The 26,513-nt window shown below is 42.1% G+C and overlaps 1 protein-coding gene across 2 annotated transcripts in view; it reads right to left on the bottom strand.

The window, feature by feature from the left end:
- The window catches only part of STAT6 (signal transducer and activator of transcription 6), a 335,779-nt gene that overhangs the window by 229,617 nt on the left and 79,649 nt on the right, over window positions 1-26,513 (bottom strand). For both annotated transcript variants that reach the window (XM_073613829.1, XM_073613831.1), the window contains exon 2: window positions 14,178-14,255. Coding sequence is in view for 1 of the 2 variants with exons in the window: in XM_073613831.1 (XP_073469932.1) it covers window positions 14,178-14,255 (78 nt within the window). In the remaining variant the exon portion in view is untranslated. The remainder of the gene's footprint in view (window positions 1-14,177; window positions 14,256-26,513) is intronic.

The raw sequence follows: 26,513 nt of genomic DNA, 5'->3' as shown, positions 1-26,513 counted from the left end.
CCAGGCCATATTCCTCAGGATCACCCCACGAGGAGGTGAGCAATCCGGGGTCTAATAACAGATATAGCAGGTAGGGATCAAGTGGAAGTGTGATCAGAAAACAAACCATAGGTCAATAAAAAGTGGTTGCAGGGTGAAATCAAGCAGAAGCGTAGTCGAGGAAGTAGCCAAAGGTCGGTAACAAGTCGCAGTGAAGATATGGACAGGAGCACAAGGAGAAAGATATTAGTTGGAGAAGAGCACAATAATCTGGCAAACAGGAAGTGCAATGACAAGGCTTTAATTGGAAGTTAATGGGAGGAGCAAAAAGTTTAAGGTTCACCAGAAACAAAATAGAAAATAAGGTTGTCCAAGGGATCAGGCATCCAGCATCTCAAGTGGCACAGTAAGAAGAGCCACTGCCAGATGCAACAGAAGTACTAGGTTCAGATCCAGATCCTGACAAGGTGCTTGAGCCGAACAGGAGGTACAAACGAAAGATTTTAATAGGAAGTTCATGGGAGGAGCAAGGAGTTCAGGGTTCACCAGAAACAAGATAGAAACTAAGGTTGTGCAAGGGGTCAGGCATCAGCATCTCAAGTAGCACAGTTATGCCCCATATACACGATAGGATTTTCCTAGGGAAAATGTTCTATAGGAGCTTGTTGGAAATTCTGACCGTGTGTAGGCTCCATCGGACATTTTCCATTGTAATTTCCGTCACACAAAATTTGAGAGCTGGTTCTCAAATTTTCTGACAACAAAATCCGTTGTCGTAAATTCCGATCGTGTGTACACAATTCCGACACACAAAGTTCCACGCATGCTCTGAATCAAGCAGAAGAGCCACACTGGCTATTGAACTTCATTTTTCTCAGCTCGTCGTACGTGTTGTACGTCAACGCGTTCTTGATGCTTGGAATTTCCGACAAGATTTGTGTGACTGTGTGTATGCAAGACAAGTTTCAGCCAACATCCGTCGGAAAAAAAACATGGATTTTGTTGTCGGAAAATCCTATCGTGTGTACAGGGCATAAGGGGTGCCACTGCCAGATGTAACAAAGATCCTGGCTTCAGATCCGAATCCTGACAAGGTGGTTATACCGCATTTGTACAGCCTCCAAAGCAGCAAAGACAGCCATACAAAGGGGTATACACATGGCAGTGGCCATGATGTTTTACATAGTGACTCAGGCAAATGTTACCCTCCATGACACATTCAGCAGTCATTGCATTCCGTTGCAGCAAGGTAGTATGGGCTTTTAGGGGACATATCGCCTCCTCATCACCTGTCAAGCGTGCTATAAAAAGTGATCCACCACAGATTGATCTTCAGAGATCAACGCTTTAGTAAATGAACGCAACACTGTTCGGAAACGGATTTCCATTAGGTTGTTCTAAACTATACCTCCCGGGGTGTGGCCAGGCAGCGGATGTAGCCGGACGCTCTTTCAGAACGCTCCGCTGAAACTCCGATCAGATATCCTGAGGAACCAATATACCCCACTCGACACACGGCTTACCAGATATCGGAAGGTCCCCTGTGCCTGATCAACCCATTTTCTCAGTACTGCAACCCAGATGGCTGCTTCAAAATGGCAAAATCAGTCCAGGTCCGCAGACCTCATGGGCCAAAATGGCGCCCTCACGCAGCACCCTGCAAAGGAGAAACATATAGAGGCGGCGGAAAAGTTGTTCTCCATGCCGCTCTCCACAGATCCAGCAACCTCCTCCAGTACTCCAGAGGATTCGTCCAGAGGAATATCAGCGGCTGATGACACAGTGCCGCTGGAAGACACCAAAGGTGCCGGTTTTGCATGGGACGCAGTGAGTACTCCAGGGGATACCCCTGTTAGGCCTCACATCCCCACCAGCCCTAATGCTGAAGGTGAACCCACGTTGCGGGACATTTTTACAGCTGTAAACACTTGCACTATCTCTATAGCAGCCCTCACAGATTAAATAAAAGGGGTAAAGACAGTCAAGATACTCAAGTGTTAATGTAAAGAACATCAGCCCTGGAGGGGAGAGTGAGCTCCATAGAAGATGACATGGTGCCCATGCAGAGAGACCTAACATACAATAACCACCTGCTGACACAATACACTTCTCGCTTAGAAGAGTTAGAGAATAGGATGAGAAGAAACAACATGAGAGCTATAAGTCTACCTGAAAAAATGCTCCACAACCCTTCCTTTTTAAACTTCTCAATTACCAGGACAGAGATGCAATTATGTTCAACTCCAGAATAAAACCAGCTGCACTGAAAATAGATAATTCAAAAATTTCCCCTTTTCCAGATTTCTCGGCGGATCTGCAGAAGCAGAGAGCCAAATTTATTGATGTTAAACGTTGCCTCAGAGATCTTGATCTGAAATATGCTATGCTATACCCAGCCCGTCTGAGAGTTGAGGTACTGGGCTCAGCGCAATTCTTTGACTCTCCATCAGCAGTTGTACAATGGCTGGACCGAGAAGAACAAACAATTTGTGAAGCACGCAACAGGCGTCCTGCATCATAATGACTCATAAAACTTTAAAGCTGCACACAGGTATCTTTTTCCCTATCTTCCCCACTGACAGTTGTCTGTTTTCCAAAAAGTTTTTCTGCATCAACGGCTCTTGTTCTCGCTGTTGAGGAGTTGTAAGACACTGAAGTGCGCTTCCACTGTTGTCCCCTGGATGGTCTGGTACAGCCCCCCAGTCCTCTTCTGGCAAGTATGTAAGGCCCTGTTGGCCAATTCCACCATGTTTTTGTTGGGTTTTTTTTCTGATTTTCTCACCATGGTTTCTCCATTATCTTCTCCACTATTTGTGGTTCCTACTTTCCATAACACTACCACACTAATGAATTTGCCACTTACTAAACAGGATGATGCTCAAAATTTTTCCATCTGGACACTAAGTGCTAGTTGTCACAAGGTATTATATAGATCCTATGTGTGTTATATGTAACACACATAGAATCTATAAACATTCCTATTGTTATGCCGATACAATGTCTAAGCTAACTAGAATACTGTCCTGGAAAATCCAGGGTTTAAATAATCCAGTTAAACGATTGGCCATGCTTCGTGCGATTAAGCATTTAAATGCTGACGTGATATGTTTGCAGGAGACTCATCTCCCCTCGACGTCCACACCGCTATTTGCACAAAGACAGTTTTGTCACCAATACCACTCTACATATTCGGTGTATTCGAGGGTAGTGAGCCCCCTGATTGGAAGAGATGCGCAATGTTCCCTTCTGGAAGCTTCTGAAAGCTAAAATTGACCCAGATGGTTAATATGTATTCCTTTAATGCTCTTTATATGGAACAAATTGTGTACTGGCAGGGTTGTACATTCCTCCTCTGTTGTCAGCCAGTCTCCTTACAATCCTAGCTAACTTTATGTCCCGCTTCCCAGGCATACCAGTACTAGTCATAGGGGACTTTAACAATTACATTGATCATGGGAAGGACAAATTAAGTAGCAGTACAGGAGACGGATCACAGAGAAGGAAAGTGCCTACACCGTTTGCCTGTCTTCTTCTGGAGATGGGCGTCACAGACGTGTGGAGGATATATAACCCTGAGACTAAAATTTACTCATGCCAATCAGCCTCAGTAGGCAGCCTCTCCCGGATTGATTTAGGACTAGGTAATAAATATATGCTGCCAATAGTAGATGCCTCGCAGTACCATGCCAGACAGATCTCAGACCACTCCCCGCTCTTGATTGATATACGAGAGGTCAGTGGTAACAGTCTGTGGAAGTTTAACCCCTTTTGGTTGTCACTTCTACCAGAACCTGACCCACTCTCAAAAGCTCTTACATCCTTTTTTAAACAGAATATAGGATCTACGAGCATTGATACTGTATGGGAGGCGGCCAAGGCCTATTTACAAGGGCAATTCATTAGAGAAATTTCACATATCAATACTAAAACTAAGGAATGGGAAAATCTAGTGCTAGCTGAAGCACAGAGATCGGAAGCACTTTATGTAACAGACCCTACTGATGGCACAAAACGAAAATGGCTAGCAGCCCAGTCCATGCTCAAGCATTTATCCCTTCAACTGGCAGAAAATAACAGATTCTTTCTGCAACAGAAACACTTTGAAGAAGGGGAAAACACGGGTCATATGCTAGCCCTACTAGTCAAATATCAACAAGGTCCCTCACACATAGTGGCAGTGGCGGACACACAGGGCACACCCTGTTATTCCACACAAGTCATTATGGATATCTTTAAAAATTTCTTTCAAGATGTATACACTTCTAAAGTCCACCCTTCACCTGAGGACATCCACTCTTTTCTAGATAAATACCCTATACCCTGCTTGTCCACCACGGACGCAAAACAATTAAATGCTCCACTGACCGAGGAGGAGCTCCTAGAGACATTGGCCCATGCTCAAAATGGAAAAGCGCCTAGTGTTGATGGCTTGCCAGTGGAAGTTTATAAACGCTACACAGCACAATTATTCCCAATACTCCTGCAAGTCTATAACAAGGCATTTGAAACTGGGAGACTTCCCCCATCTATGAGTGAGGCACTTATTGTAGTACTTTTGAAACCTGGCAAAGATGCCCTATCTCCAGATGCATATAGACCTATTTCATTACTTACGTTTGACATTAAGCTGTTGGCCAGAGTTCTGGCTAACAGGTTGGCCAAATGTTTTCAAACATAGAGATCAGTCGGGTTTTATACCAACTAGATCCACATCTCAAAGCCTATGCAGACTATTTCTCAATCCACAACTACCTACAGACAACCCGGGTAATAGGGCCATCTTCTCATTAGATGCTGCCAAAGCATTTGACAGCGTTGAATGGCCCTATCTGTGTGAAACACTAACGAAATTTGGGGTGAGCCCCTCTTTTCTGAAATGGATTCAGCTGTTATACAATAATCCGACGGCGAGAATGCGCATCAATCGAGATATATTGGAACCCTTCAGACTCTTCAGGGGCACGCGACAGGGGTGTCCTCTATCACCCCTGTTGTTCGCCCTAGCTCTTGAACCTCTAGCCATACATGTCAGAGCATCGCAACACATCATAGGCTTCCGTCGAGGCCTTAACCATGACGTTATTTCTCTATATGCGGATGACACATTGATTTATTTAGGAGACACCGACAGCTCCTTGAAGAATGTAATGCCTTTAATTGCTGACTGGAAAAAGTCAGTGCTTATGCCACTGGACCCTCTACCTGATTGTGCAGGAGACATTATTACAGTTGGCGAGTTCTGCTACCTCTGTATTCAGGTAACTCCAGACCCAAACCAGTATATTACACTGAACTTAAAACCCTTACTCTGTAAATTTCTGGAGAAGTGCTCCGCATGGACAAAATTACCTCTCTCAGTCACAGGCAGGGCAAATTTAATCAAAATGGTGTGGGCCCCACAACCTTTATACATATTCCACAATGCCCCTATATGGATACCACACAAATGGTTTACTCAAATAGATGCCCAGTTCAGAGACTTAATATGGGGTAACAAGTCTGCAAGGATTCGTTTACATACTCTACAGCTAACTAAAGATCAAGGGGGCCTAGCTGTGCCGCATGCCAGATTTTACTTTGTGGCATCCCAGCACCAACACCTGGGTAACTAGGGGGTTTCGATGTCAATTATCCCATCAGGTCCCTATTGCTTCCTGAGGGCTCACTGCTCTCGGCTCTATCTCACCTAGAGGCAGGTCTCACGCATGTAACACAAATTCACCCCACAATAATCTTACAGAACACCCTATGGAAATACACCAGATCTATCCTGAAAATTAGAGGTCCCTGTGCGTTTACACCCATATGGGGGAATAAATACTATAAAGAACTTCTTAAACTAAAAGACTTTCGTTCATGGGAAACAAAGGGGGTGCAATATATTTCCCAGTTGTTCAATGGTAATATATTTAAATCTTTCACAGACATGCAAGATTAATTCACGATACCCAGAACACAATTTTTAAGTATTTGCAATTCAGGCATGCTATTCAAAGTGAACACAGAATATCCTCGCTTGCGCCGGTGACACATCCTCTGATGACGGATGTGTTGCTAACGGAAGATAGGAGAGGCATGATCTCGAGAGTATATTCTAAACTGCTTCACTTTACACATAATGCTTCTAAACTACCATGTAGGAAGGGGTGGGAAAAAGACCTTGGCTATGAATAAGCGCCATGATGGGGTGTGAAACATGTTAGCTATTTTTCCTGTTCCTCCCTGTACATGAGGTGACTGCATTTGGATTTTATTTCTTCATATCAATAAAGATGCCTTCTATGGTGTGCGGCCATCCAGGATCTTTTTCTTTCCTCAAGCTTGTGCAGAGCCAGCACCTGTGAGTTCTATTAGGGCGGGTGTCTTGATACGGATTTGAGAGATTGGAGCGGCAATCTTTTGCTTATGGGAAAAAGACCTTGGTCCTATTGACGGTGAGCAATGGAAGCTATGTTTAACATCCGCCCCACTGGTGTCAGTATCTGCCTCACATAAACTATCGCACTTATTCTTATTGCATAGGGTATATAGAACACCGACTATACTGCACAAGTAGGGAGTCAGGGACTCCCCAATATGCCCAGAATGCTGTGGACACAATGGTGCTTTCTTACACATGATGTGGAAATGTCCAAACCTCTTCTGATACTGCCATTATGTTCTTTCTACTATTTCTCAGGTATTTTAAACCCCAGTTCCACAAGACCCAGTTATTTGTCTGCTTGGGGCCTTGGAGATACCCTCACTCTCACCGAATGGCCAGAGAGTGAGGAGGTTGGTGAGGTTGGCACCCCATACCTGGGACCGACATCGCGGAATGGGGGACCCAGAGACCTAGCTTGTATCTACAGTAAAATGATGGTACAGAAGGAAGAATCCAAGAATCCAAGTTGAGCTCATAGCTGCTGCATTCGGAGTAGAAGCGTACAGTGTCATGGGAAGAGTGCTGAAAATTTTGTATTTTTAAGCCTTACAAGAGAGCTGTGCAGGGTGAACAGCTCGCTTCTGAGTTGGGGTACCGCCTTAACTTAACTGTAGCCTGAGCCCGTATTCCCAGGGCATTATCAAGTTCATTCACAAAGGGATCCAGTATAGGGTTCTAAGCCCCGCCCACAGACATAACAGAGGGACAGCTCAAGCTGCACAAAAGACACAGGGATTTGGTCTCAAAGTAGCAACATTCCTTCCAAATGAAGGACAGTTGGGAGCTATGTCTACACATCTCATATACCCGTTCTCAACATCATTTTCACTGTGCCTGCTCCAGTCTTTTCATATATACTTCTATAACAAACAGTAGATGTAGCAGATGTAATGAAGATTAGCAGATGTAGTAGATGTAATGGAGATGGTGCTACCCATATATATACACTATATTGCCAAAAGTAGTTGGAAGCCTGCCTTTATATACACATGAACTTTAATGGCATCCCAATGGCACTGAAGAAGCATTCCTTGTCAATGTGAAACATGTAGAGCAATTAGAGACTACACCACCTTGGAATACCCGACCTGCACATGAACTTTAATGGCATCTCAAATGGCACTGAAGAAGCGTTCCTTGTCAACGTGAAACATGTAGAGCAATTGGAGACTACACCACCTTGGAATACCCGACCTGCAGTGCTCTCTTAAATCCAACTTTACAGGGGAAGTGTACCCTTTCTTTTACTAGGAACCATTGTCTAATCTGTCTGTACATAGCTATAGAGAATTATCTAGGAGACTGCAGGATAGGATTTACTATGGTGTATTTGACTGAGTTGTATGCCTATATCAGATGTGTTTTTAAACTCTCATGTCTATTCTCTGTGTTTTTTGTATGTGACTAATAAAAATTAAGTTTTTTATATTTTTTGTAGTTTATTATGGTTGTGCCTTTAAAGTCCCATTATCTAGCCCCTTGATGCCTTTAATGGCATCCCATCCTTAGTCCAATTCAATACTAAGCTGGCCCACCCTTTGCAGCTATAACAGCTTAAATTCTTCTAGGAAGGCTGTCCACAAGGTTTACGAGTGTGTCTATTGGAATGTTTGACCATTCTTCCAGAAGTGTATTTGTGAGGTCAGGCACTGATGTTGGACAAGGAGGCCTGTTTTGCAGTCTCCGCTCTAATTCATCCCAAAGGTGTTCAATCAGGTTGAGGTCAGGACTCTGTGCAGGCCAGTTTAGTTCTTCCACCCCAAACTCGCTCATCCATGTCTTTATGGACCTTGCTTTGTGCACTGGTGCGCAGTCACATTGGATAAGGAAGGGGCCATCCCCAAACTGTTCCCACAAAGTTGAGAGCATGATATTGTCCAAAATGTCTTGGTATGCTGACGCCTTAAGAGTTCCATTCACTGGAACTAAGGGGCCAAGCCCAACCCCTGAAAGACAACCCCACACCATAATCCCCCCTCCACCAAACTTTACAATTGGCACAATGCAGTCAGGCAAGTACCATTCTCCTGGCAACCACCAAACCCAGACACATTCATCGGATTGCCAGACAGAGAATCATGATCCGTCACTCCAGACAGCAAGTCCTAGAGTCCAGTGGTGGTGTGCTTTACATCACTGCATCCAACGCTTTGCATTGCACTTTGTGATGTAAGGCTTGGATGCAGCTGCTTGGCCATGGAAACCCATTCCATGGAGCTCTCTACGCACTGTTGTTGTGCTAATCTGAAGGCTACATGAAGTTGAAAGGTCTGTAGCTATTGACTCTATGGACAGTTGGCGACTTCTGCTCACTGTGCGCTTTAGCATGCGCTGACCCTGCTCTATCATTTTACGTGGGCTACCGCTTCGTGGCTGAGTTGCTTTCATTCCCAGTTGCGTCCATTTTGTTATAATACCACTAACAGTTGGCCGTGGAATATTTAGTAGCAAGGAAGTTTCACTGTCTTATTGCACAGGTGGCAACCTATCACTGTACCGCACTTGAATTCACTGAGCTCCTGAGCAACCCACTTTTTTTTTCATCAATGTTTGTAGAAGCAGTCTGCATGCCTATGTGCTTTTTTTACACACCTGTGGTCATGGAGGTGATTGGAACACCTGAATCCAATGATTTGGAGGGGTGTCCCAATACTTTTGGCAATATAGTGTATGTTTCTGCAGTTCTGCCAAATGTTTACTGCCACTCACAATTGTGCTGTTATATATACTTACCGCTATAACAATTAGAATACTAGACTGATACTAGACTAATAAGACCTATACCTAAAATTTAGCACACCTATGATAGTGCTCAAGCTCCCTCCTTTCTTCTAAAGTCACAAGGGACTATCAGGAATATTAAGAATTATTGCATAATTAGCAAACAGAGCTGTCAAATAGTGGACAAAGCAAATAGAATCCTGAGGTGCATGAGTAGAAGGAGGAGAAAGGAGGTCCTTGGCCCAATGTTTATTTAGACCTCATTTAGAATACTGTGTCTGGTTCTGAAAACCTCACTTAAAATGCTGTGTCCAGTTTTGAAGACCTCACTTACAAAAAAGATATTGATACGATAAGATAAGTCCAGAGACAGGCAGCAAAATCGTAAAAGGTCTGGGGAATAAAATATATCAGGAGAGACTAAAAATACCTATGCTGACTAACCTGTGTAAAAAGTGTATATACTTTTACTATTTTCAGCCCGCTGTGGTCACATAATTCTATGTGTCAGCCAGCGGAGGCTGCAGGGGGCAAGAGAGAGCTCTTGACAACAGCTGGAAAATCTGGGAGTGGTGGAGTCACCCATAGACTCACATGTCCCAGCCATTGCTGACGCTCCCTCCTCACCCCTGCAGCTGCCTTTGGTTGGCATGGGGAGCCGAATCATGAAACTGGACTGGTACAGGCTGAAAATTGGTAAGTATCTGCATCTTTTATACAAAAGTTAGCCAGCATAGGTGTTAGGTGTGGGGAGTGAACATCTTAACACTAGTTTAAGAGTAGTTAGGTTTAGGCTGGAATTCTACTTTAATATGTACAGAGATGGGAGATAGTTGAAACTTTAAATACATTAAGGGTATTACAGGGGTTCAGGGAGGCAGTAGGACAGAAGCCCAGGCAAGCGGAAACCTCAAAACTAACCTTACAATGTATTATTTTATTGAAAGAGTGGCTGTTGTTTGAGTCAACAGTAAGTTAAATTAAATATGCTTGGTACAAACATAGATATATTCTCAAACAAAAAGCGGCTATAAAAAAAAAACAAAATATTAAAACGACAAAAAAATCTAAACTTAATTTTTCTGCCAAAACTCTTCTATGTTTCTGTGTTTTGGGAGCTGTCACTTCTATCAGGATCAATGATAAGCTCTGGTGGGTTTGAACATAAGTGTTGCCAAAGTTGCCAAAGCCAACAGCTAATCTTTGGCAGCAGAAGCATTCCCTACCCTGCAGCCACATGTATACACCATGCCCTCTGCATAGGTGTGGCTGCTTGGCTATGAGCCTGAGCTTATCCTAATCAGGAGATATATCCCATTTTGTTTTAATTACTGGATTAGACTGAGAGAGTGAGATTAAGTGGCTGATGCTAGGAACAGGAATTGATACCTTGCACTTCCACTTATGTTAGTATAAGGTTGCTTAAGTTGTGGTCTCTTTTTTAAAAAGAAAGTCCAGTGTGTTAAAAAAAGAATAATTGGATCAACATGTGGAATGAAGAAATAGAAAGTACAGACAGGCATATAAAACAGTATGAACAAAAAATATGATCACAAATCCTAATAACATCATAATTTCCCCTAGTTATTATGAGCAATCTCTGCATCAAAGTGTCCAGAAAAACAATTACAATAGATTAAAGTTGGAAATTCCCATCCAAAAAAGGAAGGCAAAGTTCCACAAAACAAAACAAATGTATGGTAAATATGACCAAATCACGGTAATACATATACAAATAAAAGTCAGAGACAAAATCAGTTCTTTGCTGTCTAGAAACGTGTCCACAAAGACACAATCAACACTATACTGACACACAACCATAAATTAAAGTGATATTAAAGTCAAAGGTTTTTTTTTTTATTAAAATAAAAAAAAATGTTATACTTACCTGCTCTGTGCAATAATAGCTCTTTTTTGGCAGCCTCCCCCCACCAGCGTTCTCTGCTCCTCCTCTCTTCCAAGTGCTATGGAGCCGCCCATGCAGGCACACCCTTGAGCCAGTGTGGCTCGGCAATGCCCCCTGCTCCCTCCTAAAGCCTGCTACACACCACTAGTTGGAGCCACTGTACTAAGGATCCAACGTTAGTGCAGCCATCTCCCCTGCTGTTCTTTTGTGTTCTGACAGGGGGAAGGGCCCCAGACCAGAACATTCCGGTCAGTGCACTCAACCACTAGCTGAGAGCACTGATCAGGAGCCGGTCAGCTGCTGGTTTTCCAGCATGCTCATCTGACAGAAGCTGGCCAAACTGTCGGCCCGGATGCCATACACCGGCCGATGTTGCCCAACATTCAGCCCGTGTATACTAGGTTTAACAGGATTTGACTGACAGCAGCAGGAGCCAATGGTCTGCTCTCAGAGTCTCCTTTGAGAAGAGGAAGTCAGTGGAGCTGTGCTGCAGATGGCGTTGTGCAGTATTGTGAGAGGAAGCTGGAAAGTGTTTAGGGGTGGGGGGCTAGGAGAAGAGCTGGCAAAACTTTTTTTTACCTTAAAGTGGATGTAAACCCACTCTCATCCTTTCTAAACTACTGCCATAGTGGTTATCTATAAGGATATACATGCCTCCTGCATGTATCCTTACCTGTCAAATGTCTCCCCTCTGTTATGAGACCTGAAAAACTGCAGATTCTGTGGGTGGGTCTGTTGTCCAGGGCTTGGTGTGTGGAGTCGTGATGTCAGTAGACTCCCCGCCCACCTCTACACTCCCCTTGACAACATGCATTTTATCCTGTGTATTTCTTCTTACACTGAACTTCTGCTATGATCTCTAACATCCAGTCAAAAACCAGAAAAGTCACCACATGACTTCAGCATGCTCAATCATGCTGAGGTGTGGAGCAGCCAATCACCCATCACCCATTTTTACATAACCAAAAGCCTAAGCGCTCTAGTTCCTGCATGGGATCATGTATATAGTATAGATTTGTAACAATTCACAAACAGTCCCATGTGAGATGACTCAATGCGTTTCAATATGTCTATTCTTTAGAGGTTGGAGAAGCCAAATGTATATACTGTACAGGGTGTTCAGACAAATCAGTCAACTAAAAATATAAAAAAAAGGCCCATCTCTCAACCAAGGCCCACCTTGACAGGTCACTGTACGGGGGGGCAGTGGAGCACATATAAAGATCACGGGTGAAGCCTTAAATAGGTAACTTCCTAATCCCCTTATTTGGATATGTATGTTCACAGAGTGATGGCAGCCAAACAAAGAAAGACAGCAGACTGCACAATCGAAGTGAATAGAAGAATCCTCCACACTGATACATTGTATTTTAACAGCGAAGAGTTCTCGTCCCATTGCCCATGGTCTGATCAAGAAAAAATTTCCAACAAGCCTGTTTGACAGAAGTCGATCATTAAATCAACTTCTGCTGAATGGGAGCAGTCACATATAGATCCAAATTTGGCTGATCACTGCTGAAGCAGCCAAATTTTATTCCATCTATGGCTAGATGAAGTAGAGTGGAGGGCTAATGATAGGCAGCTTGTGGACTTTCAAATGGGCTTGCTGGACACCATCCCCACTGGACATGGTGACCTAGAATGCAGACTATGTGGCTTAGTGACAAACTCAGCCCTCAGTACCCACAGTTGTACCGTCAGGAAAGAAGACCTCCAAACAATGAATTCAATTTAAAGGTGTTCCTAAACATTAGTCTACTGTTAGCTAACTGGATTAAGGGCCAGTTTACACTGAAATGTATGCAATCCCGTATGGTCCCTTGCATTCTATTTTTGACATCCCATTCATTGTAAATGGCCTGCAAAATGTACTGTAATGTGCATAACATAGTGGAAGCACTACTTTTGCAAATTGCAAATCCTACTGAGGTACCCTGTGGTTTGGTGGCTGCAAACGTTGGGGTGCCTCTAACAATTAATTAACAATTAATTAACACCTGCACATATCTTGCAAGGGCATCACATTCATGTGCAGTGCAGGAAACATGTAGGAATCACCTTTCCTGCACCACGTTCTGGTGCTAATGAGTCCTAAGTAATAATCATTAGAATATAGGGCCAAAACAATCATACAAACCTAGGAGGGCTAGCTGATTCTCATAGAACATGCACACTGGGGTGGTGCTCACTGTAAGAGTCAGCAGTAGAGCCTCAGCCAAAGGTGGAGGCTTTATTGACTCCCAAAACAATGAGGCAGTGTACCATCGGTCGATAATAATATGGCAGTAAAAGCAGCCTGAAAAAAGACCAGGAGGGCCGAAAGTTGCACCTTGAGAACTAGCAGAACTGATATTATAAAACATCCAGTGATTGATTAAACATCTTTACTGCAATAGCCAGCAACAAACCAAAAGACTAAGTGACAAACAGAAATAAAATACTCTGGAATTTGCATGAGAACTGTTTTTGCTTCTTCATATAGTAGCAAAATTATTATAAAATCATAAGTATAAGTAGTGCTGTCATAATAAATGATTTGATACAGTTGCACAGCCTTGCAAAAAAGCAAACCTACAACACTAAAAACAACTTCAGTGGTTTAGAGTAAAGTGAAGAAATTAAGAAACTGCTTTTATTTATTAAGGGGAGCTACTGGCAAGTAACCAGAGGTGTAAAACAATTCCTTTTATTTATTCCTCTGATTTTATAGCAAAGTGTGTGGACAATTCTAATTATTTAACATTTCAGCCCGCTGAGTAAATTTAGCAATACTGGAATACAAAAACCAATTGACTCAGCAAGACATGCTGCATTGTGCAATTTGAGAGCGACACAATGTTCATACACCCTGTTGACAAACATTTCAAAGTGCATCAGTTATATGTCAAGTAAGATTCCTGTGTTGTAAATCAGCAGCGAAACTGAGCAATTTTGACCATTTAAAAGGAAAAGTACATGTTTGGTTACTGACCTTCCTTGCTATGCCTAGAAAACATTTGGCAGTAATTGTTACATTTATCCAAACATTGCTCAGCAAAAACATGCTACAATATCTAATAGACTACTTCATGTAACAGCCATTCTTGCTTGCTAATGGATTCATTTTAGACATGTGACTAATCACTTTAGGGTCATGTTGTCACTTACCCTTTCTTGTCTCCTAGAAGAAAAGTTCCCAGCTGTTCCGTGATCGGGAGAAAATGAGGGAGGTGGTTGCAAAACAACCTAGAAAATAAATATTGAAGCATCAGCAATAAAGCTGGATTCCTCCATAATCATTTCAAATATGAGACCTGAAGATATTTAACCACTTAAGGACTCTTTTTGAGATTTGGTGTTTTTCAAGTTAAAAACATTTTTTTTTTTTTTTGCTAGAAAATTATTTAGAACCCCCAAACATTATATATTTTTTTCTAATACCCTAGAGAATAAGATGGTGGTGGTTGCAATACTTTTTTTCATACCGTATTTGATCAGCGGTCTTACAAGCGCATTTTTTTTGGAAAAAAATCACTTTTTTAATAAAAAAAATAAGACAACAGTAAAGTTAGCCTAATTTTTTTTTTTGTGTTGTGAAAGATAATGTTACGCAAATTGATATCCAACATGTCACGCTTCAAAGTTGCGCCCGCTCGTGGAATGGCGACAAACTTTTACCCTTAAAAATCTCCATAGGCGACCTTTAAAAAATTCTACAGGTGATTAAATACCACCAAAACAAAGCTCTACTTGCATGAAAAAAAAAATGATATCAATTTCATTTGGGTACAGTGTTGCATGACCAAGCCATTGCCAGTTAAAGGTGGTCAGGTCAAGTGGTCAAAGAAAAATCCTTGGGGTCCACTCAGATCTACAGTTTGTGGTAATGTGCGTTTTACCATATGTGTTATAGCAATGCGTGTACAGTGCCTTTATTTTGACCGACACCCCAATGCACTAATATGTTAGTGGGCAATACACTTGCATTGCAACGCACCACTACACACATACTTCATGTTGTTGTGTGCTGTTAACAGTGCCTGCCAATTTTTGGCACACTGGCAGCCCACTTAAAATAATTTTGCTGCCTTCACATAGAGCACATTAATGCATTTGCTAATCCATTGCAAAGTAGCACTAAAGCATGGCTGGGCCCATAATGTATTTTTTAGATGTACATTAGTCAAGTTTTTTTTTAGCTTCTCTTATTTCCCTTCACATCGGGATTCAGACAGGGAAAGCAAGGGGCAGCACTGTAAGGTTATCAGGCATAAAACAATGCATGCTAACAAATGGAGGGGAGAGCTCATAGCTTATCTTTTAGCGTGTTGCTTGTAGACATGTGCGGTTTGTTTCGTTCCGAATTTCCGAATTACAATAGTACCAAATTTAAACTAATCCGAAATAACGAAAACAAATTTCGGACAAAATTCGAATTGTTTTCAAATACTTTTCGAATAGTTTTCAAATTCAAATTAGAAAAGTTTTCAAATTCGAATTAGAAAAGTTTTTGAACTCGAATTAGAAAAGTTTTCGAATTCGAATTAGAAAAGTTTTTGAGTTCGAAACGTTTTCAAATTTGAATTTGAAACCTTTTCGAATTTGAATGGTTTTCCAATTTCCAAAGAGAATAAAATAGAATAGAAAAAAAAATAATAGACTAGAAAAGAATATAACAGAAAATAATAGAATAGAATAGAATATATATTGAGCAGTGCAGCGCTGGACATACAAACAAGTGAAACCAATGAATCTAAATAATACTTAATACATCCAATGTATATAATGAAAATAGTAAAAATCCACCAATGTGTTACTATCAGTCAGTACATTTGTTAGTACCAGACTGTAAATTAATAAAGAGTTCAAATAAAGTGAAACAGTCAAAAAATAAGTGTCCAAAATAGTTATGTGAAAAATGTTGATGCGATAATCCACTCGATACTGCTGCCCGTCACCAAGTGAAAAAGATGGAGGCTTACCAGAAAGCCTGCGACCGCCCTTACTTAGGGGGGTCAGTACAGGCTTAGTAGATCACCGCGAATATGCCGACAGAATGATGACCAATATCCCTCTTTGTTCCTTCCTGGATAGCTTGTTAATAGCAACAGGGGACACTCAGGAACACCGTGGTCATAAGATGATTCCAGCGATAAGTATTTCAGCGGGGGTAAGCCATATCAAAACAAAAAAACTCTCATAGTGTAGGCAGCCAAGTTCCATTTATTTAAAATAGGCATACAATATATAAAATTGCATGTACGATGTACATAAAAACTCCAGCAGGGATGTAGGAAAGAAAACTCTCCACCGCCGTTTAAATTAAAATTGCGCATGCGCGATGCGAGTTCACGTTGTATTTTCTATCTTATTTTGTTCTGTTTTACTACATTATATTATATTCTTTTATTTTCTGTTATATTCTTTTCTATTCTATTTTTTCTATTCTATGCCTCTATTTTCTATTCGAATTTGAAAACTATTCGAAATTGATTCAAAAACATTTAGAATCGATCCAAATTCGGATTCAAATCAATTTGAAAACAAATATACGAAAAGAATTTAAAAAAATGCAGTTTCCATTGTCCTGGTGCTCCAGGGCCTTCAAAAGTGCAAGAGCTAGTCAAGAAATTAGATGTGTAATTTATGCCCCTAGAACGCTTGATGGTGCTCCTTGCATGTTGGACCTCTGTATGTGGCCACGCTGTGTAAAAGTCTCACACATGTGGTATCACCGTACTCAGGAGTAGCAGAATGTGTTTTGGGGTGTAATTTGTGGTATGCATATGCTGTGTGTGAGAAATAACCTGCTCATATGACAATTTTGTGAAAAAAATAAAAATAAAATAAAAAGTTTGATTTTGGAAAGAATTGTGGGAAAAAATTACAACTTCAAAAAACTCACCATGCCTCTTACTAAATACCTTGGAATGTATATTTTCCAAAAAGAGGTCATTTGGGGGGTATTTGTACATTTCTGGCATGTTAGGGTCTCAAGAAATGAGATAGGCCGTCAGTACTTCAGGTGTGATCAATTTTCAGAGATTGGCACCATAGCTTGTAGACTCTATAACCTTCACACAGACCAAATAATATCCACCTATTTGGGTTATTTTTACCAAAGATATGTAGCAGTATAAATTTTGGCCAAAATATATGAAGAAAAATTACTCATTTGCAAAATTTTATAACAGAAACCAAGAAAAATGCATTTTTTTTTACAGAATTTTCAGTCTTTTTTCATTTATAGTGCAAGAAATAAAAAACCCAGCGGTGAATAAATACCACCAAAAGAAAGCCCTATTTGTGTGAAAAAAGGACAAAAATTTCATATGAGTACAGTGTTGCATGACTGAGTAATTGTCATTCAAAATGTGAGAGCACCGAAAGCTGAAAATTGGTCTGGTTAGGCAGGGGAGTTTAAGTGCCCAGTGGCCCCGGACATGTGTGAACCAGCTCCATTGAAAGCCTGTTCACATGTTGTGTGAATTGGATGCGGTTAAAAGTGCATCCGATTCGCATATATTTGATCTGAGCCTTAGTAAGCAATTAAAAAAAAAATTGTCCATACATACACTTTAACCAAAATGACTTTACAGCCCAATTAAACTCTAGATTAAAAATTAAAATCTAAATTTAAACCCGGTAAATATATTCAGGGTGCATTATAACAAAAGGTGTTCATTGTCTTACAGTTTGTTTTCTTTCTAAAGCCTAGCATACATGATCAGAAAACCAGACGAAAAATACCGCTTGTGAAGCGATTGTATGATCATCTGATCGTTAGTACAGTCGATCACGACAGTTCATCCGAAATTATCCGAAGCGTCAAACACAAAATGTTTTCATGTACAATACCAGATCGTTCGATTTTTGTTTAATTAGTACAGTTTTCATTCGCAAAAAAGAGTGAGACCACGCATGCTCGGAATCTAAAGAATATATAACAATATAATACAATACATTACATCCCTTCCAGAGTTGTATTCTGTCGTAGGAGAATTTTCAGCAGTTGAAAATTCAACCTTTTCATTTTTGATATAGACTAGCATACAAAAAAAAAAAAAAAGGCCGATCAGATATTCTCATTGTGTGTACGAGGCTCAAGGAAGCTATAGCCTGAGAAGAAATGCTACAAAGCAGGACCCTACATTCTGTGCACAAGCAGTGATCTCTTTGCAGAGGTCAGACCAGCCTCCTACTCAGTCAGAGCTAGAGCTCTCCAATCAACAGGGAGCATGATTTTGTTAATTGCAGAGGTGTGATAGGTGTGATTTAGGGCTCAGCCCATGGCTGTATCTGGCCATAGAGTATACATTCTGGCATATATTTACCCACCATGGAGGTGCTCAATACAACTGCCTATAGAAGTCAATGGCTGTACTGGGCAATTTGCATGTATTCACAAGTACCTGCATAAATATGCGTAGGGACGTTCAACTCTGGATGCAGAATTTTGCACAAAGAGTTGTACACCTGTACATATATATGTGCTTATACAAGCACTTGCAAATACTTGCTTATAGCCGGGTACAGCTATTGACTTCTACAGGCACCTGTAATACAGCATCTTTGTTAATAAATTTTGATATTTTTTTTTTTATTTGACGTATTGTCAGTAATTTTTCTGCTGGGCACCCTTAAAATCCCACCAAAATCCTCTTCCTGTCTACATATTTCCCAGGGATGTTGGTGCCATTTTCTATACACACACACACATACAGACACACTTATAATTAATCAAACGTTTTCAAATGTGTCTGTAGGGCAGTGGATGGTCTCGGTAGAACAGTAGAGCAGTGGACAGGGCCGTCTTTAATATTGATTGGGCCCTGGGCAAAAATTTTCTTGGGGCCCCCCATGCAGTTTTGCTCTCCACCTGCTCTTAGACATACAAAAAATAGCAACTAGACTCAAAATCAGTTTACTGAATCAGATCAGACAATGACTGCGATTGGTTGCCAGAGGTTACAGTGTATCATTACCGCTCACTGACTGGTTGCTAGAGGTTACAGCAAACATTTCGGCTCACTGATTAGTTGCACATGATTTCTGCTTGTTGATTGGTTGCTAGAGATTACTGTACATCAATACTGCTCACCGATTGGTTACTGCACATCATTACTGCTTACTGATTGGTTGCTAGAGGTTACAGCAAATCATCATCTCACTGGCTGCACACCATGGACTGGATCTTGCTCACCTGTGCACCCCAAACTGTAATTCCTTCTCTGCCTACCTCTGCACGCCACACACTACCCTCCCCCCACTAATTTGCTTACCTTTCCAGAACAGGCTGATAGTAGGCTTAATGACCACAGTTGTAGGCAGGACTTTCAAGCATGCCCCTTTATCTCCCCAGTGGGTAGCATTCAGTATAGGTGATGGTGGATATGACCTCAGGGGGGCATGATATACATATGAATACCACCTCTGTTTACATAGAATGCTGTCTGTCTGCCACTATTTACATATGAATGCCGCTGCTATTTACTTATCAATGCTGGTATTTACATGTAAACACAGGGTCTGCAGGTGAGTCATCTGTACACAACAACAAGACAGAGCTGGGCAGCATTAATACCAGAACTTCACACTGAGATATTAGGACACAGCATGAGACTAAAACCTCAAGGGACGAGGGAATTTAAACTGGGAAAGTTGGCAAGTATGAGGCAGCTGCTTTGGGCCCCACAACAATAACAGGGCCCAGGGCAGCTGCCCCTTTTGCCCTGCCTTAAAGACGGCCCTGGCAGTGGACATGTCAGTAGGGCAGAGGTTAGAGTCAGTAGGACAGTGGATGGTGTCAGTCAGTAGAGCAGTGGACAGTGTCAGTAGGGCAGAGACTGCTGTCAGTAGGGCAGTGGATGGTGTCAGTAGTTCGTTAATGTTATTATTTTTGTATTATTTTGTACAATTTTTATTATTTTTATTTTTTTTTACCACTTTATTATTATTTATTTAATTTTTTTAATTTTTTAAAATTTTTTTTATTTTTTACAATTTATTTTAGGAGTTGTGGGGCTTTGGTGAAATATCAGGGGTCTGAAACAGACCCCTGCTGTCTCACTTCTGAGACAGAGAAAGGAAATGAGGACAAAGATTCCTCATTCCCTTTCTCTGCAGCCTCAGCTGTACTGGACAGTTAATGAATGGGAAGTGCACTGTTCAGAGCTTCCTGTTCATTCACAAACTGAAGCATAGTAAACACAATTTACTATAATTCAGGTATGAATGGATGCAGTGATTGATTGGTAGGTATCGATCACTCATTGTGCTCATTCAGAAAAGGAAAGGGCAGCTAAATGACATATTTGCTGGCCCCTTCAACCGTTCTCCATCCTGAAACATTCCCCGCAGCAGCCAGCGGGGAAAAAAAGGAGGGAAGCCAGCAGCGCTGCAAGGGGTTTAGCAAGGGGAATCAGTGCCACACAGGGTTATTAAGGTGTGCCCAGGCACATCCGGCACACCCTGTGCACACACCTATGATGTTCTTCCTGTGCTTGGTGGATTCTGGATACTCTGGTTTCTTTCCGCACTTTAAAGACATTCTGGTAGGTTATTTGTCGATTGGCTCTAATATGTATGCTTGTGAGAGAGGGAACTTAGAATGTAAGCTTCTAGAAAGTGGGGAATATAGGGTGTGTATATATATATATATATATATATATATATATATATATATATATATATACACACACACACACATACAGACACACTTATAATTAATTAAACGTTTTCAAATGTGTCTGTAGGGCAGTGGATGGTGTCAGTAGAGCAGTGGATGGTCTTGGTAGAGCAGTAGAGCAGTGGACTTGTCAGTAGGACAGAGGTTAGAGTCAGTAGAACATGGATTGTGTCAGTCAGTTGAGCAGTAGATGTGTCAGTAAGGCAGAGTTTGGTGTCAGTAGGACAGTGTCAGTCAGTAGAGCAGTGGACAGTGTCAGTAGGGCAGTGGATGGTGTCAGTAGATCGTTAATGTTATTATTTTTGTATTATTTTTGTACAATTTTATTTTTTTATTATTTTTTTTACCACTTTATTATTATTTATTTTATTTTTTTTTACAATTTATTTTAGGAGTTGTGGGGCTTTAGTGAAATATCAGGGGTCTGAAACAGACCCCTGCTGTCTCACTTTTGAGACAGAGAAAGGAAATGAGGACAAAGTGCCACACAGGGTGATTAAGGTGTGCCCAGGCACATCCGGCACACCCTGTGCACTCACTTATGATGTTCTTCCTATGCTTGGTGGTTTCTGGATACTCTGGTTTCTTCCTGCACTTTAAAGACATGCTGGTAGGTTATTTGTCGATTGGCTCTAATATGTATACTTGTGAGAGAGGGAACTTAGAATGTAAGCTTCTAGAGAGTGGGGACTGAGGTGAATGTACAGTAAGCAAAGCACTATGTAAAATTGTTGGTGCTATAGAAACTTTTATAATAATGCTGGCAAAAACTCCAATTTTGTGCTTCTTTTTTTTTTCATGAATACGCCCAGTAAGATTATTTCTTTGCTCTTGATCATGATAATGAGTAGAGATTGCCTGTAACAATCCTTGGTCCTTGGTGATAAAGAAGGTGGAAAATTGTTCTTAATTATACCGTACAGTACATTGTACACACCTAGACAGAAGCCTACACAGTTGCATAATATGTTGTAGGCCTGAACAAAAACCATCTGAATTCACATGACATGATCAGACATGGGAACCTGACCCATTTTCTGTCATAGAGTTTCTCTAACTCCCAGTGTTTCCTACTTGCTAAACTAGTTTACCGAACCAAGCAATTCAGTTTCAATCATCTGCTGAGGTAGGTATTTGCAGAATTTAACTAAAAATACCAAACCAAACAAATCTTAAAAGACAGGTGTCAGGTGGAATCCAAGACCTACCCAGATAGCAAGTGATTGAGATGCACATTTGAAAATGACTTGCTAAGCTATTGCTAGACTTGCCAGACTTCACAAGTTTGTTGCACAATTGCAGCAAGTCTGCATTGCATGACTCCAGATCAACTTTTGCAAACATTCTGCAAGTCTGCTGCAAGTTCTGGTTCAGTTATGTTGTGCAATAGTCATCCCACCATAGGGGTCACAGTAATTTTCAGAGTTCCTGCTATAGACTTGCATAGCATTTGCTGTAGACTCACCAATGCAACTTTGCTCTTGCTAGAGACTTGCCACCAGTGGCGGCTGGTGCTCAATATTTTGGGGTGTGGCAAACACTAAGCGCCCGCCGCCCCCCGGAGCTTGTTCACACACACTACCCCCCCAGAACTCATTCGCTAGCACTCCCCCCACCATCAATCGGGAAGATGGTGATCCATGGCCTTACCTTATGCTGCAGTAGAGGTGTGGGAAGGAGGTTGTGGAGGGAAGAGCTGGGCCCATTACTTCTCCTCCCGACCAAACAGGAGGTGGGTCCTGAGACACGATTGGCTGAGAGCCTTAAGACTCCCTTGTCAATCAGGTCTCAGGACCAGCTTGCTGATTGGCCAGGAGGAGAAGCAGGAAGAAAAAAATTAATATATTAATTTGCTAAATTCACACAAGTGGTTGGGCTGGGGGCGCAGTGCTCTGTGCCCCGAGCCCACTCTTTTTGAAGCCAATTAGAGCCTCAGGCTCTAATTACGTGCTTAAAAACAAATACCCACATTGAAATCCATGCATCCGGTTGTCATCAACTATTTCTTGTTATCTAGTCAAGTAGCCTAACTCGTGATAAGAAAGTACTGAGTGTGAAGTTTGAATAACCCTTAGACATGTATTTTTACTGGTATATATACTACTGTTGTATTCAATAAAGTCAGAGATCTTATGAACACATGCTCAAGCCTGTTTCCCATGTCTCATTTGGTCTCTCACAGATCCGAGGGTCCTGGTGGTCTGCCTGCATAAACCTGGGTGGTCTTCAAGGTGTACAATTCCTTTCACTGGTGCTCTGCATGTAGTTTAGGGGCAGGGCGCATGGATTAGGGAGGCGGTGCCCCTGCGCCCCTAATGGGTGGGCCGCCACTGCTTGCCGTGCAAATTTGCTACAAATTAGAAAAGTGTCAACTAGAACTTGTGCTTCATGTGCTCTGCAAGTATACTACTTGTCAGTGCAAATGTGCAGCAAGTTAACAGACTTACAATTCAACACTGCCACAAATTTGTTATCCTTGCTATGTGGGTAGAAATTTTGTGACACTAATGCACTTAGTCAGGGACGGATTAATAGCAAGTAATGCCCCAAGCACAGCACAATAAACCCTTTCAGCTCCTGCATTGCTTAAAGCGGTGTTCCACCTGGGGAAAAAAAAATAAAAGTCAGCAGCTACAAATACTGTAGCTGTTGACTTCTAATATATGGACACTTTCCTGTCCAGGGAGCCCGAGATGTCGGCACCCCTGATGATTTTCGTATGATTTTTGGCTCCTGGGTGCTGCCGCCACCATTCATAGTAAGGGAAACTGGCAGTGAAGCCTTTCAGCTTCACAGCCGCTACCCTACTGCGCATGCGCATGCACGAAGCACGGTGTGTTTCCTAACTGTCCCGGCAGTGGAGGAAGGGGCCTAACCTCTGAGGGACAGTGCTGCGGCACAGTCTCCCGGAAGTGGGGAAGGGTACCTGTCAAAAACAGGTATCCATCCCCCCCTGAAAGGTGCCAAATGTGGCACCGGAGGACGGGAGGAAGCAGATCAGCGGAGCTTACCCTTTTGGGTGGAAATCCGTTTTAACTGACAATACATTGAGACTTAATGATGTTGACTAAATAAGGCATTTTGCGACACATTTCTGGCGGTGTGGACATAGTTTAAAGCCTTAAACCAAATTCATGAAACCCATGCAACATTTTCATTGTTAAGGGCTCTTTCACACGGGGCGGATCAGTGATGATCCGCCCCGTGAACACCCGCTTGCTCAGCGGGGATCGCTCCGCCGATCCCCGCTGAGCAGGAAGATGACAGGTCCATCGCTGCACGCTGTGCAGCGACGGACCTGTCAGAGCGCCGCTCTCCCCTATGGGGGGATCGGATGATGACCGTAGTGTCCGTCGTCACCCGATCCGATCCGAAAATGGATGGAAAAGTAGGGTTTTCCTCCGTTACACTTTTCGGATTGGAGAGGGTCGGATGTCAGCGGACATGTCACCGCTGACATCCGACGCTCCATAGGGATGAATGTATGTCCGTTTTTCGTCCGAAAACGGAAGGATGAAAAACGGACATACGGATCGTCCGTGTGAAAGAGGCCTAAAACTGATGTGTGTGACAAATTGATACAGTTTTTATTTAAGATACTTTTACTGTCTATTAATATTGTTGTGACAAATTAATAAAGTGCTAATGCTTTACCACTAAGGCAATGAGAAAATTTAATGTAAATAACACTTCTTCCGTAAATTGTATTGCACATTTAAGTATTGTATTTAAGTAGAGACAGTGGCAGATTCAAAAACACCTTACCTGTACACACTCTATGAATTTCACAGTAAAGTGCTGAAGTTGAAAAATTTGAAAATGTATAAACATTCTTCAGTTTTCTTTCAGCCCCAATCACATCTAGCAATTTGGGATCGCGGGCGGAATTGTTGCAATTCTGCCTGCGATTCCAAATCGCACTGCAATGCTATCAAAACGTGTTTATGTGCCATTCATTTTTAATGGCACCTAAAACGTGGTGTGGTTTTGCTGCGATTTTTGTATGTGTGCGCTGTAATATTTTGTTCTGTTTGTATGGTCTTATGGCTGCACCATCTTTAATGCATTTTTTAGGGTGTGCCCCCCCAAGTATTTGTTTGCCTTTTGTTTGTTATTTGTTTGTTTTGCTGCGATTGTCGTGGCAAACTACATCGCGCAAAGCTTGGCGCTACATGCACAACACACAGCATAAATTTAAACTTTAAATATGTCTAGTGTTTATTTCCGTCAATTTATATACATGAAGGGAAAAAAATAAATAGTCACAGAGGTGCCCAGTTAGGTGCTGTATATACAAATCACCTAACTTAGAGGAAAGATAGGTGGGAGGTATGCAAAAAATATTACTGGTATGACTGATGCCTCAGAATTACCACCATTTGAAAGGCCAAGTGAAAACTGCAATCCAAGCCCAAGTGTATGCACAGGAACAAGAAATTCACTTGAGAGATATACAGTTAGTGCAGTCACTGTGTTCAGTTTGCAATATACAGGGCAGGGATAAAGGGTTATCCATGTAGTCTTCAATCCAACTGTGTATAGGTGTTACTAAGCATACGTCTTACACATTTTGTTGACTATATTAAAGACTGTGTAGCAATTATCCTATTCTAAGGTGTATCTAAACCCAGGTTAAAAAGGATCATATATTGCAACTTCCTTGGATTTAGTAGTGGCAGTCATTTATCTTTTACAGGCTTTTATCCTTTATATTCACCTGGTGACCCTGACAGTGACATAGATCCTGTCCTAGGGTGACAGCACTCACTCACCCTAGCAAAGGAATTGTGTTAGGAATACAACATCTCCCCCTCTCCTCATCTCTACAACAAAGTCGTAACACACTTCCTGAAAACATTGTTTGAGACAAGACTGCAGAGAGCACAGAATACAGGACAGCAGTGGTGGCTGGTGCTTAAAATGTTTGGAGGGGCGCAAACAAACTGAAAAATTCTGAAAAAAACCCCCATCAATTCCAACCTCACTGTGCCATCAAACACAGCCACTGTGTCCATCAATTGCTGCCACTGTGCACATCAAACGCAGCCACTGTGCCATATCAAATGCTGCCACTGTGCCCCATCAAATACAGCTACTGTGCCCATCTTATGTAGCCACTGTGCCCTTTTTATGCAGCCACTGTGCCCCATCGAATGTAGCCACTGTGCAGCATTAAATGCAGCCACTGTGCCCATCATATGCAGTCACTGTGACATCATATGCAGCCTCACTGTGCCCATCAAATGCAGCCACTGTGCCCATCAAGTGCAGCCTCACTGTGCCCCATCAAATGCAGCTTCACTGTGCCCCATCAAATGCTCCCACTGTGCCCCATCAAACGCAGCCACTGTGCCATATCAAATGCTGCCAGTGTTCCCCCCGCCCACCATCTGTACTTACCCTGTCTCGGTGGTGGTGGGACAGCTCCTCAATGTTTTCTCCCATCCTCTCTTCCCGTCCTTTGCTATGATTGGACACCTGATAGGCGTCCAATCACAGCGCCTGTCGTTTCAGCCAATCAGGTGATAGGTAACAGATCCGATCACCTGATTGGCAGAGAGGCGGTTGAGTGTTAGGAAAGCGAATATTCATTTGCTTTTCTAACACAGTTGATTAACCTGCGAGCGCCCAGTATGGCACTCGCAGGTCACCTTTTTGGAAGCCTATTAGAGCCTATGGCTCTAATCAGGTGCTTAAAAAAAAACCCTGCCGCTGTAATTCAGGCAACCGGCGCCCAAAAAGGGGCCGGGCGCCTGAATAGGGGGTGGCAGCGGCGGCCATAGATAGATTCATGCAATGCATGAATTTATCTACTG

The sequence above is a fragment of the Aquarana catesbeiana genome, linkage group LG02 (genome assembly GCF_042186555.1).
Source record: "Aquarana catesbeiana isolate 2022-GZ linkage group LG02, ASM4218655v1, whole genome shotgun sequence".
NCBI lineage: Eukaryota > Metazoa > Chordata > Amphibia > Anura > Ranidae > Aquarana > Aquarana catesbeiana.
The sequence above is the reverse complement of the archived record's forward strand: the minus strand, read 5'-3'. Positions and strand labels throughout refer to the sequence as shown.